The sequence below is a fragment of the Aedes aegypti genome, chromosome 1 (assembly GCF_002204515.2).
Source record: "Aedes aegypti strain LVP_AGWG chromosome 1, AaegL5.0 Primary Assembly, whole genome shotgun sequence".
NCBI classification, from domain to species: Eukaryota; Metazoa; Arthropoda; class Insecta; order Diptera; family Culicidae; genus Aedes; species Aedes aegypti.
The window spans coordinates 177381702-177401440 of record NC_035107.1 but is presented as its reverse complement, the minus strand read 5'-3'; the positions used below and the strand labels follow the sequence as shown (position 1 = coordinate 177401440).

The 19739-nt window shown below is 41.2% G+C and overlaps 1 protein-coding gene across 1 annotated transcript in view; it reads left to right on the top strand.

The window, feature by feature from the left end:
• Window positions 1-19739, top strand: part of LOC5574598 (DNA damage-binding protein 1) — a 58402-nt gene that overhangs the window by 24741 nt on the left and 13922 nt on the right. The window contains exons 3-5 of the mRNA XM_001655181.2: window positions 5345-5954; window positions 6825-7596; window positions 7655-7818. Coding sequence (XP_001655231.2) covers window positions 5345-5954; window positions 6825-7596; window positions 7655-7818 — 1546 coding nt within the window. The remainder of the gene's footprint in view (window positions 1-5344; window positions 5955-6824; window positions 7597-7654; window positions 7819-19739) is intronic.

The window sequence follows — 19739 nt, the reverse complement described above, 5'->3', positions numbered from 1 at the left end:
TCAAATAAAGATATCAATCAATCCCTATAGTAATGTCGTCATAATACATCAAATAATGTTTGTCATTTACTGGCATACATCAGATTTATTGGTATGTCGTCGTAATGTCACGAAAAATTTGAAAAAAAAAAGTTTAAAATATTCTCAGAGAAATGTCTGGTCTGATCAAACTATTTTATCCTGGTACCTGTTAGGTTTCGTTTTGTTTTTTGATTACTGTTTCGTCTCGTTTTGATGACTTTTTAGTCTCTTTTTTTCTGGAAAGAGGTTTCTAAACTTCTGCATCATGCACCATTTTTAAAATTATTGAAAAATATTTGATTTCAGAACAAATGATTCTCGAAAAATATTCTGGAATTTGAACTACTATAAATTCAAAATTTTGTAACAATCATGATTAATTAAGAACTTTTTCGAAGGAAATGCAAAAAATCTTCATTTATCTAAATTACCACAGTTAAATGTTATACAGTCGAACGCGATTATCCAGGAGCTTGATAATCCGTGTTTCTATTATCCGAAAAAATGGATCTGGATCCAAAAGTTTTAGGGATTATTTGTATTAATTAAGATGGGTATATATCTACTTAAATATGTAGCAGATGATCATTAACACGATTGATTCAATTTGAGCTATTTTAAAGGATTTGACTTTTATGTAAGTCAGAACTGTATGATTACATCGATAAACATAGTATTTATTGTAAAATATTGCCACAAATCCAAATAAAGTTTTGCTTTTGAAGCTGTCTTAGTTATCAAAACGACCGATGAAAATAAATGGTACATAATCTGTACTAAAAATATTTTTAAGAAGAAGCATACTGACGTACTTGAGAGTTCCGTTCAGTTCACAGAGCTCTTACAAACAAAATGGAAGACATCATCATTGGCAAATACAATTCATTTGAATAAAACATAAGCTTTGGTATTGTTAGCATCTTCATAGTTTAATATTGGATATTGGAATAGCTTCAGCATGCTTTAAATAATATTTAGAATTGTACAAATAGCTATTAAATTGAAAACATTTTAAAAATTGTGATTAGTTTGCTTAGGGCCGTTTCTTCACCTTCGCTTGAGCCGTAAACCATGTTTACCCATATGATTAAACTAGATTTGAAGAAATCGGCTCTTAGACATATAAAATTAAAGTATTTCTTGAACCTGTTTTTTTTGTGAAATCTGGAAAAACCTGGAAATATCAGGGAATTTCATTTCCGCAAACGAGTAGACACCCTGAAACTTAAACACCACGTAAGAATAGATACTTTACATGAATAAACATGGTTTGAGTCATTGAAATTTGTATTATTTCTCCTTAGAATACGATGTAAGATTTCAAAACTTATTACAGGGCCAGGTTTGCTTCAGCCACAGACAAACAGACGTAACACTTAGAACAAATCCCGATCAAAATCATAGTCACGATGACATGTACGCCCAATGCTAAAATCGGTGTGTGGCTGGACCAACAGATGGCGGTAGTGTGTAAACGTCAAACGCGAACAATAACGATGCGAGCGCTGCGGGTGGTGGATTGGCCACATACCATATATTTGAATCGGCCGTTAAAAAGGTGGTCGATGGACTTCGGTGAGAGTGTGACGTCTGCTTCAGCTTCTTTATAATTCACTAATGGGACTATTATGTGGGTACTTTCAACATGGACGCACATGATTTGGTATTTTTTTTTCGCATTTTGGCCATACAAAAATACAATTTTAAGCATGATTTTATAAAGTACACTAAAAATAAACACCATTCATGAAGTTGACTAAAAAATGGTTAAAAGTCATGTGGGGCTGTTATGCGAGTATAAGCAGTTTAGGACCCTATTGACTATTCCAAGATTTCCTCCAGAGTATTCCAGTTTTCAACCGGTTTTTCCAGTAACAGATCTTACGAAGATTTCTGCAGGAATTCTTTTAAGATAATTTCCAAGGATTTATCCAATTTTTTTAAGATATTTGTTGAGAGTTTATTTAGGAATCCATTCAAGAATTTTTCAAGGAGCCGCTTTTTTCAGTTATTCCTACAACTATTTAAATATGAACTATTTCCTGAATTCTTCCAAGAAATCTATTAAGAACTCCATCGGGAATTCCTCAATAACTTCAACCAGGGATTCCTCATTATATTCCTGCAGAAATTTATCTAGAAATTTCTCCAACAACAATGCATCCACGAAAAACTCCTTATTTGCAAGCAATTCTCGAGTAATTTTTCAAGTAAAATATCCATGAATTTTTAAACTTTTGTTATTGAGGTTAACACCAACAAATACTACAGCAATTTCGACAACTTCTGCACAAGATTCTTCAGGGTTCCTATTATTTATTTTTTTCAAGGAATGTCTATAGAAAATCCTGCATCATTTTATCCAGGGATTCGATGGATATTTTTTTAACATTTGTTTTTGTCTTCATAGAGATTTTCAGGCTTAGGCTGGTTCGTCTCTTTGGAAAACAAAAAAGGCGTCGTTAGAGGCCTTCTTGGCAAAGCGTTAATAGAATTATAAAGTATACAATATCAAAATCTAAGAATAGTCCGGTGTTCTTGCGTTATTCATCATCAGCTTGGCGTGGAATTTATTCCGTAATTTGTCTTCGTGTTCCTGGAGCGCTGTCTTGAGTCTTAACATGTCAGCTAAATTTGTTCATACATTTTTTTTTTGTTCATACAGTTCGGCTTCTTTTAGGAAGGTTAACAGGGTCGCATCTGTGGGAGGATTATTGGCAAGCTTATCTCTTATTCCGATCTCTAGTCGATGGAATATACGATGTGTACCGAGGACAAGCAACAATAATGCGTTCAATAGTCTGTCTAGCAGACTTAGCGTTAGCGTTAGTGTTGTTATGGTATACTTTTCGTAGATTGGATGCTAGCAATATTAATGTGTCATTTGATAATCTCATCCAGACCGCTTTCAGGAACAAGGCTGGGGAGTAAACCTTGGTCCAATCTTAAAAAGCATTACCAAATTCATGAATATTACCACGCCCATCTTTACCGTAGCTTGTGATAGGGGAAGGAAATGTTGATGCAGCACTTACTTAATGAGAGGCCACCGACTCAGCGACGCTATCATAAGTGCTACGGAAGTGGGGGTTGGGATGGGTATAAGATCAGGTCTGGATTCGCCTGGAAAGCTGGCCATGGACCCAGAGTATTTGTGGTTAAATATTAATAATTTATTCATTCAAATGAGGGAAACGAAAGTTTTATTTAAAGTTTATTTGATTACACTTCAAAACCGGTTATGCTATTCTCTGCTCAGAAAACTGTAACAAGCAGAGCCGATCCTTACAGGGTCATCGGATTAACAAAAAGAAAACGTGAAATAGCCTACATTGAATACAAGACACTATTAGGTGCGTTTAAATCGACAAGCAAAAGACAATGACAAAGAATAAAGAATGCCCGAGCTACGTACGACCAATTTCACGAGATGCGACAGGCCAAAGCGCGTATAATTGAAGAAATATACCGTATTTATAAATGGTAGAAAAAGATGTCGAAATTCAATGCGAAATTCAGTCGCGCAAAACAACACAAAAATGAAGAAAATGTAGAAACTGTGTCATATTCCATTCAGGCTTGGACCTTTTGATTTCGTGATCGCGAACCGACGATCCACAACATCACAAACATAAACAACAAAAATCCAATCGTTCCGATGGCATCTATCAAGTTTTTACTATTCCAATTGCAAACTGAATTCCGAATAATAATATGGAACACACTCACCAGATCCTCCAACCGGGTATTAGTTGGCAAAGGCGACCGTTCCGGCTCCAGTAAGGGAATTCGTGTTCCCCCGAACAGCGAAACTACGGCACACCACAACACATTTCTTTTCCGGCAACCGCTCTACCACTCATCCACGTTCCGACCTGAGAGAGAGGAGACAGCTGGCTTAGATTGCGAGCTCCCTAAAGTCAAGGGAACCTGTCATCAACTGTCACTGGAAAACCGCACATTCAAAGGACAGAGCGTGAAAAACCGTCAAAATTTGGCTAATCTAAATCTCGAGATGATTGAAAATTCAGGTTGTTTTCCTCCTGTGGTCTCGCATATAATATCGTTGATTATTTAATTATTGTCGATTGGACTCAAATTGCTATTATTTTTTTTAATTTGTGAACTTTTTGATAACAAATGGGATGCGAAAATAGTTTTGATCCAGCTTGTGCTCTCCGAACCATTGTGCACAACCCAGACATGAGAATGAATGAATGAATGAATTGTCTTTATTAACGAGACTTTCAGCCCTTGGCTGGTTCGTCTCTTAGACAGGAGAAGAAAAAATCAAAGAAGCCAAGAAAACAAGCCAGTTGTCAGTGAGCTGTCTGCTCTCTCTCAGGTAACCATCATGCTATGTTGAAGAAATACCGAGCTGTATTGCAGATCTACTTCAGATAGTTAAAACACCAACTTTATCAATTTTAATCATGATACTACCTTTTACAATATTGTTCGTTATTGTTTTGTAACTAAAACTGAGTAAATAAACTTATATACCCGGGTAGAGGAGAATTGCAAAAGAATAACAAAACTTACCATTAAAATAGAATGTTTGAGTAGCAAAATTTGTTCTTTGTTTGTTTGAAATAAGAGATAAAATAACAAAAATAATAACTAAGTTTATATGGCATAAAAACTAAATAATATCATATTTTGCCATTGTAATAGCAAAATAATAGCAAAAATATAGGCAACCGTAAAGAACAAAATATGTTATTATTTAGATATTAATAACAAAATAATAAATAAATGTGCTATTCACGAGTAGATCAAAATAATCGTAATTTTAGTTCTTTGACTTTAATATCTAAATTTAGCATGATTGAAAAATAAACTGCAAAAAACATTTGCTTCTTAAATCTTAAATGAATATCATACAAATTGTAAAATGAGCTATTATAGCAAAATTTGATGTTGGTTTGTTCTCATGAATTATTTAAATAAAATTTTCAAATATCAAAATAATGACATATTTCACTATGATGGCGATGTTTGTTATTCTTTAGATATTTAATGTTTTTTTAATATTTTTGCACAAATAACATATTTTACCATGATAGTATATTGTGTTATTGATTAGTTATTACATGACTTTCAATATAACATACCAATGACAAATTTTGTTATGATTGTATGTTTTGCTATTGATGAGATATTTATGTCATATATTAATAACATAATAATGGTTAAACTAGATATGATTGCAAAATTTGTTCTTGTTTTACCATTATTTTGTTATTCACCTCTACTCGGGTATGGAAGTTTACTGAATAAAATAAAAAAAGAATAATAAAAACATCATTTTTTCTATTTTTAGGAAGCTCAGAAAGATCTCATATTCATCTTGACCCATCGCTACAATGCGATGATTCTAGAATGTGCGGTTCAAGGAGATGATATTGAAATCATTACCAAAGCCCACGGCAATGTGGCGGATCGTGTTGGAAAGCCAGCCGAGACCGGTATTCTTGCCGTCATCGACCCGAAGGCACGCGTAATCGGCATGCGATTGTACGAAGGTTTGTTCAAAATCATCCCGTTGGATCGAGATACCCACGAACTAAAAGCCACTAGTTTGCGCATGGAAGAAGTGCACGTGCAGGATGTGGAATTCCTGTACGGAACCCAGCACCCAACGTTGATCGTCATTCACCAGGACTTGAACGGTCGTCACATCAAAACACACGAAATCAATCTGAAAGACAAAGACTTCACCAAGATTGCTTGGAAGCAGGATAATGTCGAGACCGAGGCCACCATGCTGATTCCCGTGCCAACTCCACTCGGGGGTGCAATCGTCATCGGTCAAGAATCAGTGGTTTATCATGACGGCGATAGCTATGTGGCTGTAGCACCGGCCATTATCAAGCAAAGCACCATCAACTGTTACGCCAGAGTCGACAGCAAAGGATTCCGTTACTTATTGGGTAAGAGGAACATAATGATCATCGTTTTGCAAATTTTCTAAACCAGTTTTTTTCATTAAAAACATGAAGCAATGTTTATAAACATCTATCATTGCACTGCACTTGCTATCTTCAGAGTGCTTCTTGTTCACAATCAAATTCTGTGTTTATTGAACATGTTGGTGATGAAGTGGAATGTAGCTTAATGCTGCTTAATCAAGGATCGATGATTACAATGGCGAGCTCGTTCTATACTTTTATTTTAAAGGTATAATATATTACCTTGACAACGATAGGAATGTTACTTTTATGTATTTATTCAACAAAATATTAATAGTTCGTCACTATAAGTGTCGGCATAAACTCTTGTTCATGTTTTGTATAACATTGAAAAACGCATACCATGCCCACACGGCTACGAATCACTCACAGTTATGGAACACTATTACGTTCAACACCAGTAACTCATTCAAAACATACACGTTGACGTTAAACACATTTTTGACTAATCATTAGAATTGTCTTCTATCATTTGTGATGTTGAGCATAACATTCAACAACAAAATGATGGTGTATTGAGTGGGGATTACAAAGCTATCAAAATATCGCCGTTTTCTGTAAGATATCGTGTCTGCCTGTCAGCAATCATTTGTTCCCACTGATGATAAAATTCAAATATTAGGTATGGCATAAAAAATACTCATTTGCTTTGGTTAAGTACGGATTCATCTTTTGGATTGCAGAGAAATAATTTTCATTGAGATTTTTTTTAAATTTGAACGAAAAACTGGTTTTTAGTTTTCGATGATTGCTTATAATTGAATGACGAATTATTGGGCCCTAGAGGCATTTTTGATTGAATATTATCGAATTAATTACTTTCTCTTGTAGGTAATATGAGTGGTCATTTGTTCATGATGTTTTTGGAAACCGAGGAGAATTCGAAAGGTCTACTGAGTGTAAAAGATATCAAAGTAGAATTACTCGGAGATATCACCATCCCGGAATGCATTACTTATTTGGACAACGGAGTTCTGTTTATCGGATCTCGCCATGGTGATTCCCAGTTGGTGAAATTGAATACTACAGCCGGAGACAACGGAGCTTACGTTACTGTAATGGAAACGTTCACCAATTTGGCTCCCATCATCGATATGTGCATTGTGGATCTGGAAAAACAAGGTCAAGGCCAAATGATCACTTGCTCCGGTAGTTACAAGGAAGGTTCATTGCGTATCATTCGTAACGGAATTGGAATACAGGAGCATGCCTGTATCGATCTACCTGGCATTAAAGGAATGTGGGCATTGCGTGTAGGCATCGACGACAGTCCGTACGATAACACGTTAGTGCTTTCTTTCGTCGGACATACCCGCATTCTCACACTGTCGGGAGAGGAAGTTGAAGAAACGGAAATTCCCGGATTTCTCAGCGATCAACAGACCTTCTATTGCGCCAATGTGGACTTCGGACAGATCATTCAGGTTACTCCGACAACTGCTCGTTTGATTCAGTGCGACAACAAGTCTATGATTTGCGAGTGGAAACCTCCAGATGATAAGCGCATCAGTGTCGTCGCCTGCAATTCCTGCCAGATGGTGTGTGCCACTGCTTGCGACATCTATTACATTGAATTTGGGGAAAGCAAATTGGTACATAAGAGGTAAGACTGTGTATAAATTGTCGACACGTTCAGTTCAACAGTAATATTTTCATTTCAGCACTGTCACGTTGGACTACGAAGTGGCTTGTCTAGATATTTCACCTCTAGAAGACAACGCTACTCATGCAGAATTGGTAGCAGTTGGCTTATGGACGGACATATCCGCCTGTATCTTACGATTGCCGAACTTGGAAGTAGTACACACTGAAAAATTAGGTGGAGGTAAGTATCTTATCTTGTAATTAATAGTGAAGTAAGGGTTGGGCAAATCTTTGTCCTTAATTGAATACCGTAAAAAGGGGGAATATCACAAATAGAGTGAAAAGAAACAAAGCGTTATTTCAGATGAAATTCCAAGAATTTATGCACTTTTCAAGGGGTGGTCATTATACCCCATTGGCTAAACCGTCCCGACTACCCCTATGTGAAGATTCCACCAGGCATTGTTGCAGAATCCGACGCTACGCTTGTTACGGAAGTGCTTATACGGACTGAAGCAGTCGGCCTGCCCGTATGTGGAATCGAAAGTTGGATAAGACACTGCACCTGATTAAAGCCTGCTAAAGCTAATCTGTGTTTGGATATTGATCCGAATAAGCCGATTGAACCATATTCGGAGAGTGTAACAGTCGTGACCATAACAGTTCGTGGCACATCGCAATCGGAGAGCCCTACACACTTAAAAAATACGGATTACGGTGCAATTTCACCGTAATCTCAACAGCTGAAGCTTCGGTGAAAAATCACCGAACAATCTGTAAAATCTTTGAACGAAATCATAAAGAAAAATAAGAAAATGGCTCAGACCGGGGATTGTAATGAATGTACGACGCTTTGTCCGTTAAAACGAAACTAATCTTTATTCAGATATAATTCACATCTTGCTACACGTTTTTACTCTCGTTCTGACAACTAACAAAAGCCTCAATATAAACATTGCGAGGGGTCCGCTGATGCTTCAGATTACTATCGTCACACCCCCACACTTAGATCAATCTGCATATAATCCAAAATCCAAAGAATTACTAGAAATTCAAGAAGTTTAAATGCTGAAATCTGAAAATATAACAACGATGCATAATTACTACTTGCTAATCATTCTTCCAACTCCGTCTCGGAATTTCCATTTGCCTCTGTCAAAACCCGCTAATTCTAAACCATCGTTACTATCATCACTGACCAAAATCGTATCCTCCTCATCTTCGCTTACAGATTCTCTAAACGAAAAATATCTCTCATTATCTCCTTCTTCAAGTTCATCAATTCTATCTACCACCCTATCTGTATTTCTTGAATGCTCCTGATCATCCTGTCTGATTGCAACAGCTGGAACCGTTACTTGTGAAGATGCTTGAAGTGCGCCCTCTGTGACTACCAGTGAACGTTTGACCGGTGCCACATAAGGCTTTGGTGACAAGTTCTTCCGCTCGGTCTGCTCCCCCTCGTTTGCTGATACAACTACTTCCGATCTCCTTGTGTCCCGAATCATCTGGTTCAAATGTCGTTTAATTATTCGATCGTTTTTGGATAACTTCACCAAAAAATTGCGCTTTCCTTGACTGCTGGTTATAACTCCTGGCGTCCATTTGGCTTTGTTCGGATTGGTGTAGTCGCGAGCCATCACCTTATCTCCTACCTTAAGTTCGATATTCCTGGATCCTTTGTAGTTTCGTATCTGAGAACACTGCGTCTTCGAAACCGACCGCCTTGCTTCTTGTTCGACTGCAGTCGGTTTTTCCAAAGAACAGGGAGACATCAAATCCATCGAAGTACGCAATCTTCTTCCCAGCATGATTTCAGCCGGCGAAAATCCAGTTACACAGTGAACTGAGCTGCGATAACCAAGCAGGAAGTTGGCAATTATTTCTCGAACATTGGTCTTATTTCCAGCTATACATTTCAAAAGCGACCCTTTAAATGTTTTAACAGCATTTTCGGCTTGACCGTTTGTCGCCGGATGACCTGGACTTGTAAACGTCAGTCGAACCGAGTTGGCATTCAAAAAATGCCTAAACCTCGCCGCTGTGAACTGCGACCCGTTGTCGCATACGACTTCCTTCATCAGTCCAAATCGAGAAATGCACTCCACCATCTTTTCTAGCACAAACTCAGTGTCACATTTCAGCGTTGGGAACACTTCTACCCATTTTGACAACGCATCGATCACAATCAGGTAACTGATTCCATTCACCGGACCAGCGAAATCTAAATGAACTCTCTCCCACACTTTTTCAGGCGGTTGCCAAGGAATCAGCTCAGCTCTCTCAGGCGATGGTCGACTCGCCAAACATTCGTAACAGTTCTTGATGTGCTGTTCTAGTTCCGCATCAATGTTCGGCCACCATACATAACTTCTTAGCACCGATTTAGTTTTTACAATACCAAGATGCGAACGATGTGCTTGACTCAACACGGCTTGTCTTAGCTTTATCGGTACAACCACTCTCAGTCCCCTCATCACGATGCCGTCCTCCACTGATAATTCTACTGCAACTTTTCTGAACGCTTCACTGATGGCTCCATCCCTTTTGATGCCCGTTGTCAGCCAATCCCGTACGATTTTAAGCTCCGGATCGGTATCGGTACTTCTTCGTAGTACCTCACAATCTATTTTGACCGAATCATCCATGTTGAGGAAATTAACGTAACTATCATCCTCCTTCCAGAGCTTCCATGACTCATAAGGCACTCGCGACGGATAATCAGCAACGTTGTCTTTGGAACTGACGTGTTCAATCTGATAGCTGAATCCCGCGAGAAAGTTGGCCCAGCGTTGCATACGACTGGCTGCTATCACTGGAATGCCCTTATGGGGATTAAAAATAGCCAACAGCGGCTTATGGTCAGTGCGAATCACAAACTTGTTGCCGACTAGATAATGAAAGAACTTTGTAAGACCGAAAACAATTGCAAGTCCTTCTCGATCTATTACACTATAGTTTTTCTCCGCCGCATGCAACACTCTAGAAGCAAAAGCTACAGGTCTTTCACGCCCACTTTCTTCCTTTTGGGCAAGGACTGCAGAAACTCCTTCCATCGATGCATCACAAATCAACACTAACTTCGCATTTGGATTAAAGTGAGCTAGTGTTACATCTTTGCATATTTTCGATTTTGCCTTCACAAATGCAGCCTGACACTCCTTCGACCAGATAAACTTCACTCCTTTTTTCAACAGCTTGTATATAGGACTCATGATGTCAGCCATGTTTCGGACAAATCTGGCGTAATGATTTACCAGGCCCGCAAATGCTCGCACCTCCTGGATGTTCTTCGGCTGTGGCGCTTCTTGTATAGCTTTGATGGTATCACTCGTTTTTCTTAAGCCCTCTTCACTGATGACATGCCCCACGTACGTTACTTTGTCTTTGAAAAACTGACACTTTGACCGATTCAACCTGAGTCCGGCCTTCTCCAACACCTCAAGTACTCTTGCCAGGTTTTCCAAATGCTCTTCATCTGTATTACCCGTTACCAGGACGTCGTCCAAAAAGTTCTGTACACCCGGTATTCCACATAGTAATTTTTCGAGTTCACGTTGGACAATCCCTGACGCCGGACGGATTCCAAATGGAAGGCGATTCATCTTATACACCCCCTTACACGTAGAAATAGCACAGATTTCACGGGATTTCTCGTCTAGTTCGAATTGATTATAGCATTTGGAAAGATCAAGCTTACTGATTTTTTTTCCGCCATTAAGTTTGCTAAATACTTCGTCCACTGTCGGTAAGGGATGGATAACATCTTTCACATGACGATTCACCGTGCTCTTATAGTCACCACATAGACGGACACTACCATCTCCCTTCAAAACAGGCACTAACGGTGTACCCCATTTCGAGTTGTCGCACTTTGTTATAACACCCTCGCGTTCCATTTCATCCAACTCGGATTCCACTTTATCGACAAACTTATACGCTACCGGCCTTGCTTTTCGGAAAATTGGTTGGGCATCGTGTTCCATCTCAATACTAACCACTGCGTGCTTATAGAGCCCCAATCCTTCCGTGAATAAACCTTGATGGTTATCCAGCAATCCTTGCAACGAACGGCTGGTTTTGTCTTCAACGGCATTAACACATGATATTCCAAGTTTGAAAGATCGAACAAAGTTTCTTCCCAGTAACGGTGGACCACCGTTTTCAACCACAGCAAAAACAATTCGCTTGGGGATATTATGCAAAACCACCACCGGCTCTACTACTCCCTTCACAAGTAACCGTTCACCACTGTAACCTGTCAACCTCAATGTCGTAGGTTTTAGCTCGTATGCATTCAGGTTGTTTACGTAATACCTCCACGAAACTACTGATATTGCTGCTCCTGTATCTAATTGCATTTTATGAATCTTCTCTCCAATTTTAACCTCAATTTCCAGTGGATCCTCATAACCTTTCCTCCCAATCGAAAAAATCGAAGCACCTGACTTACTGATAAAATTTTGTTCCAAATTCACTTCACTTTGTGCATCTTGATCCTCGCGCTCCTGTCCTTCAACGAAAAAGTTTCCGATAGCGGAACAGGCTGCTTGAAGATGGCCCCGCTTGTTGCACCTCCGGCACACGTAGTCCTTGAATCTGCAATCACGCTTGAAATGACCGTGACGATTGCACGCCAAACATCGGACACTCCTTCCTGGGGACGATTGTTTTCCTGATGCACAAGCCTGTCCTTCTTCCGAGTGTCGTTTGCCTTTTCCCATATGGAAGACAGCTGCTGGCTTGATCTCGTCCGGTTCGTATTTCATCGCGATCTCGTACGCCTTCTCAAAAGTTAGACTTTCATCCTCCTCGCATACTCTGTCATACGCCTTCCCTTCCAGGCCGTCCACAAATTTATTGAGCAAATCGTGCTGCAAATGTTCGCCCAATTTGCAGTTTGACGCTAAATTTTTCAACCGCGCAGCCCAGGCGTTCAAGCTCTCCGGAGGATCTTCTCGCCTTCTGGCTCGAAGGAAACTGCGACGTTCCTTATGCACCACCACTGGTGGAGTAAAATATTTGGACAGTAGCTCACACAACTCGTTGTATGTCTTTTCCGCCGGTGTTTTCGGTGTGCAGAGGTCTCGGAGTAGTTTGTACGTCTTAGCATCACAGTGATTGATAAGTACCGCCCTCTGCATGCCTTCCTCCACCTTGTTCACCGCAAAGTGCTGCTCGAGCTGCTCCTTATACAGCTCCCACTCTTCCGTCTCCCCGTCGAAACACCGAAACTGCAACCCTTGCGCCATGGTTACTTTGACCGCGAATTAAATTATCTTCTCGTCGCCAATGTAATGAATGTACGACGCTTTGTCCGTTAAAACGAAACTAATCTTTATTCAGATATAATTCACATCTTGCTACACGTTTTTACTCTCGTTCTGACAACTAACAAAAGCCTCAATATAAACATTGCGAGGGGTCCGCTGATGCTTCAGATTACTATCGTCACAGGGATCGAACTCCCGACCTACCGATCAGGAAGTAGGCTTGCTACTACTAGGCTTGCTTACACTGCTTGTTAGTGGTGTGCAAAAACTGCAACAAAAGGAAGCTCATGCCTGCCAGAGCGACTGTCACACGATTTCACAGAAGTTCGGTGAAAATAATGTTGTGACCGAACTGTTCGTTAGTATTTCACAGGGTTACAGTAATTTTTTTTGTTTCACGAATTTTTTCCAGTTAAATAATAGATTTCACGGATTTTCTCCGGTAAAATAGTTGATTTCACGGATTTTGTCGGTAAAATAGTGGATTTCACAGGAAAATCTGTAATTTTGTTGTTTACAGTTCAATTTCGGTGATTTATTTCACAGGATACTGCGATTTATTTTTAGTTAGTATGAATGTTGCTATTCACTCTCTCGTTTGGTATGTGGCGAGAGAGCGTTCAAGAGCAGCAACTCTCAGTAAGCTAGCCAACGTTCAAATCGAATGGGCCGGTGGGGAGCTAACGCTCAAAACGCAGCCTGTCGAATGGGTGGCTGCGTGATAAAAGCTACTCAATTAATGCGGAGCCAGCAAAACGCAGAACCCTGTTGCATGCGACTGTCGAGTGGGGAAGGAAACCTCGATCAGCCCCGGATAGCTCAAGGAATGCGCAAAAAACTGAGATTAAATACAACGAATCAAATATTCTTTACATCCATTTATTTTCTGCTCTCATCCTAATCTTAGCTTGCCTGCCTCGTACTCATCCTTTCCTTGATATCTTTCTTAATTCTACTCTTCAGTTTCTTATGTTCTATTACTCACGCGCGCGCGCTCTTCTTGGGTGCACCTTCTTTGTCGTCCGAACCGCCGTCTCGCTCCTTACCCTGTCATGTATTACAATCGCGGACAAGCATGTTGGCCCTCTGCCCAGCAGCCATCAACCGCTCCAACATCAATTGCAGCTGCACACTTGATTGCCACCAGAGCGGCTGAAGTTCCCGGCCACCGATCTGGCGATTCGATCGTGCGGCGTGGCTCTCCTTTCCGTTCTTCAAGATGTTGTGGTCGTGTCGTGGTTTGCTCCGGCCTGCAACCAGTAACCAACCGACGTCGTACTCCACCCACTCTGAATTTTCGCTGCCTCACCAAAAATCGTCCCTCTCGTCTAGATCTGAATGGCCGGCCGTCTTGATGCTCAAGGTGAGCGATTAATCGGATTTTTGAGCGCAAAAGAAAAAAGCCCTGAGGCACACGGCCAATTAGTTTTGTTGCAGATCGATGGGGAACCGCTGATGTACTTCCTAGGAAGACTTTTTTAGTTGCACAGCAAACGCACCGATCCGACGGTTTTTCTTTGGTAACGATCTACGGCCAGATGACGACTGCGTTGTAGGTTTTCATCAACTGCTAAGTTACAGATTTCTTACCGCTGTTCTGCAGTTTGGGAGTCACTGATATTGACGCTAGTGTCGTTGTGGCCCAGTTCTTTCTGTCAGCGGCTTAATATTTGTCCACGCCAGTTTGCTGTTAAAACGTGATTTCGATTCGCAAAATGGCGAATCTGGCTGGCGCAAATTATGCGCTGAATCGATCTGACGTTTTACTTTTGTTACCGACGCAAACCAGTGAAAACATTCACTTGCAATCACTTTCGTACGTTGCAATCACACACCAAAAATGAACCACCGCACACCAATGGACTACGGCTATATGGATATAGATTGGACCTGAGAGAGACTCGCGAAGAGGAAAAATATCAACGTCATATGCAGCCCAGTTTCCCCTCTCACGAAACGTCAAATGCAGCCCACCGTTTTTATAGCTGAAAAAGTGAAAAGTATTGTGTTTAAAGCAGTGCTGGAAAGCTTCAATGTAAATAGAGGTTGTCGCGCGACTTTTACATAGATGCTTCTCTCACTGTCATCGGACGGCGAGACAATGACAGACGCTTTCTTCAAATTCTCCTTCTATTTTTCGTCGCTACGGCTTGTGACGGAATTGTAAACTAGACCATTTTTATTTCATTATCTGATTTAATTGTTATTTATATCGCTAGAATCATTAATGGATATCCTCTTTACTCATCAAACACATTTGCTTCCCAAAATTCTCCAAAATGAGATAGAAATTTTAAAAGCAAAAAACCTTTACAATCGCTCTCATGAGAGCCCCGTCATGCGACATGATGGAAAGAGCACATGAAATATAGCTTTGTCTAGTGACAGTGAGAAGACTGGTTTCGTCAGTGTCGCAAGCCGCTCATGATTCTTAACAGCCCTGGTTTAAAGTAAACTGTTATTAAAAACCTCAGTCGGCGGAGCAGTTTTTTCCAAAGTTGCTGATAAATCTAAGCAGAAGATTAATTATTTCTAATGTCTGCTACGTTTGCTGGCATGAAATTTCACTCAAACGGCTATCTATGATTCGATGTGATGCAAACTCAATCATTTTTTGCTGAGAAGTTCATGTGAGGATTTGAACAGCATGCGCATAATTGATATAAACACAAAGTGGAATAAGAAAAAAACTCAGCAATCACAGAAAAAGAAGACCGTCTTCGCGAGGCTCGTCTCAGGATTGGACCAACGGCAGCTCTCTCCTCTACCTGCTCGGTATGAGAGAAATAGCAATAAGAACTAGGATATAAATAGATTCTGTAGTTGTGTAGCTTTAGAAACGATTTGTAGTCGGCATAGTAGTGGCCAAGTGCACGGAGTGCCTAACAAAAAAAAAGATGGCCGATTTTGCGGACAAACTTCACTGCTAAATGTGAACCGGTTTCCGAACTGTTCGCGACAAGGTTCTTCGCGGGTGGTTACCTTGATGGACTGGATTCAACCTGAGACGATTCAACTAGCCCACTCTCGATTCACGTCTTCCGACAATCGCACCAACGATTTTGTTGAGTGGAAGCGAGAGCTGTTCGCTTACTCTCACGAAAATGACGCCGTCTTCGTGTTCATACACTACGCTTGCCGCATGCAGGAGCTTTCTATCTCCTTCCCTCGTCCATCGAAGCTGTGATGGCTTGCGGACGGATGCTACCAGTGCACGGATGCTGTGATGAGCTGCGTCGTTTTCTCACCGCTCTGATTTCGACTGATCTCTCGACAGGTCGGTGTGCGTGTGCGTACTCAATATCACACCAGCTGCGCCTGGCAGCATTTATGACCTCTCAAATCGTCTCTGACCAAAGTCCTTGTCTAGCTTTCACAAATCCGAATTGACTGGAAACACTTGAGGGTTTGTGTGCACTCATCCAGTCGGATGTGCTTGGATTACCGAGATCGTGTTTTGTGTCTTTGTAGTTGTGCCACTCATAGCTCTGTGTAGTGGGTGGTCGAATCTCAATGATGGGCTCGATTTATCTCGTACGGCAAACGGTATGACCACTTGGTGTGCTTTAGTGTGGGGCTTCCTCTACTTGGTTGGTAGCTCGCTGCGGACATGCTCTATGATGCGCTTTGCTCGTTATCTAGTGCTGGTATCTGGAGTCTCCCTATTGTGGACTTCGGGGTCACAGGCTGCCACGCCTGACGTAGGCTACGTGCTTTTTTCGCTCTATCTGATGGTATTTGGAACCTCCCTAGTCACAATGGTTTTCAGGTTTCCAATCCCCCTTGCCTTCCGTAGGCTGCTTGCTTGTCCGCTTCATCATGATGGCATTTGGAGCCACCCTACTCACTATGGTTTTCAGGGTTCCAATCTCCCGTGCCCTTCGTAGGCTCTAGTTACGTCCTCCTCCTCTCAATACCTTCCAGCTGTTGTCTCACTGCGCCCGATAGTGGCCGTAAGCTTCAACTCCGCGTCGAACCGATTTTTGGTCGTCGATCTCCGGGTCTCCACTCCTCCTATCAGAGAATACATCTGGTGCATTGCCGAGATCCCTCCTCCCCGTTTCCATAGATGTAGGGTGCGATTTCTCCCGCATCGCGAACGGCGCACGGTACACCTCCTGGCGCGATGGAAGTGTTTTGATACCGCATGTTGGTTTTCTTCCCTGCTTGATGTGGTCGCGAATCGTGTTCAACTTTTGGCGAAGATTATTGGCTACAACAAAGCTGACGACACGTCATGGTGGAGAGGTAGTCGTTAAGAAGTTGTTGCTCATCACACCTGACTTTTGTTACACAAATAATGTCAACAGAGCTCGTTTGAGCTATTTGACGCAGTTCGTCTAATTTACAAAACTTGCGAGCGCATATACTCTGGCTGTTAATACAACACACTGAGAGTTTATTTTTAACGAGTGCACTTTTCATCACAATCCCTGGCAAACACCAATTCGACGAGGCATCTCTACCAGATCTACTAGCCATTAGGACAAATTTTGATCTTAGCGATTAAGAGGAAATAAGTAAGGAGTACAAGAAGCTGACTACAAACTAAAGAATTCATATCCGAAAATTCAATCATTATGTATTAATTCATGTACGACGCAAAAACTTGAGTTGAATTACAAACCACGATTAGAGATGGTCAATTATCGGTAGCAGCCATCGGCATCCCCTAGCAAATCCAGCATTTCCAGCAGCAATCGGCACCTGAGCAGCATCAGCAACAACAGCAACAGCAACGGTGTTTGACTTTTAGGAAGGAAACACGGGAAAAAGGATAGGAGGCAAGGATTAAACAATAGCTATTGAGGAAGGGTTAAAGCAGCCCCTGAAGATCAATCTCGGATGATACGGGTTTTCCTTGATCGTTGGCGGTCATCTTGATGTACACGACACCCATCCTTGTGTAGACTCCAAATATTTCACCTTTCTTTTTCATCTGCAAAGCCTTCGTGCGGAGCTCTCTTGCAACTGGTCCCAAATTTTCGTTTACGAAAATGCGTCGCTCACTTGAGAACCCAATGTCCGTGAGAGACAGCTTCCTTGATCGCAAATAACGTGCATAGAATTCGTCGCGCTGCACGGTAATTGCGAATTGAATCAGGATCATGTAAACTTTTCCATTCATTGGTGTACCTATTGCGAGCCGTTTTATTTCGACCAATGGAACGGCTTCTACAGCATATCCCAGAGAACGACACCAGGTGACGAAGTAATTAACCAAACTTTCTCCAGTGATGAATGGAACACCGCTCACGACAAGATCATTTGCTCGCATGCTTCTATCGACAGCCGTCAAACATTCTGATTTATTCACCTCCACGGTATTGAGTAGATCAGTTGTAGCTTTTTGATTCTCTTTGCGTATTTTCTCAAGGTCCAGTGAGATATCCGATCGCAGCTGTGTCATTTGAGTCTGAAGAGAGTATTCCATCCGACGTATCTCTTCAACAGTGCTCTGCTTGTAGGAAGCAAACTGTGACTTCATAATTTTGGCCAACTCGGAGACGCTCATATCGTCGGCAGAACTCGGAATCTTTGAAACTGAGTGGCTACGTAATAGACGGCTATCATCAGTCATGACTGCCCGAAAATACAGCTGCTCGAAAACGGTGCTTTTGTTGGCAATTGTTGTTGTATCCACAGCTTGGAAATAACGTGAACAGTTTCACTTAATTTTGGCGAAAACTGGATTCCAATTTGTAGTTTTTCCACAATTAAACGATTAAACCTTGGATAGAATTAGCGACACGCAGCGAATAGTGATTTGTACTTGCCCCATTAAACATTTTGACAGTTGACAGCCGACTAAATTGGTTGAAAAATCGGTCGATTGTTGCACCGACGCTTATGGAAGTTTAACACAGCGATCAACTGACTAATCATCGGGTGGCCGACGGAATCTGGTGTTTAGTAGGTCAACTTGCTTGGATTTTACTTAAAATACCGATTTATCCACCTATTTAGTAGGATTACGTCGGCCCACCCTATCAAATCGGGTGATACAGTCATCCCTCCATGAGTCGATGTTCCAATACTCGATATCGACTCATGGAACCATACTAAAAACATAAAATCCTGGTTACTATGATGGTCCCTTCAAACAGCTTTCCAAAGAATAGCTGTTCCATGACTCGATATTTCCATGAGTCGATGGTCCCTTCAATATCGACTCATGGAGGTTTGAATGTATTCGGTTGATCCCTGTGTTAATCTTCCATAAGCGTCGGTGCAACAATCGACCGATTTTTCAACAAATTTAGTCGGCTGTTGAACTGTCAAATGTTTAATGGGGTGGGAAATAACCAGGAATTTAGCGATTTACGTCGTCACGATAACGTTTACGTCCACACCATTCTAAAGCGTCACTCACTCATGCTATGGTACTAATTGTTGACAGGCTTTGCCTGTGGACATAGCTTTATCGTCGTGGAACCGCGCACGGATGAACGGAAATCCTTGCCATAGTCTTGAATGGGGTTGCTGAAGTGGAGCGTTGTTGTAGCGGTTTATCATTCTCAGCATTCGTGGACAAATCTCCCGGTGATTGGTGTTTTCGACAGCTACTGATTCTGGTTAACAGGCACCGCCTGTGTACATAGCTTGAACGCGTCGGAATCTCCATCTTGCGGATGAAAATCCCGGATAATTTTTAGATTGGTATCACAGAGATGCAGATGGAGTTGAATAATGTTCATCTGCTACCTGGTACGCTTTGATGTCCTTCGCGTGGAATTTTCTTTTCTTGCCGCTCAGAACATCTTCTAACAGATACAGGTTAGTCCCGAGGATTTCCTTCACGATGGCCAGAACAAATTTCGGCGCTAACTTGTTACTTGTTTTTAATTATGAATCGTGATTTACGGCTAACCAGCCGAGTGGAAGTTTA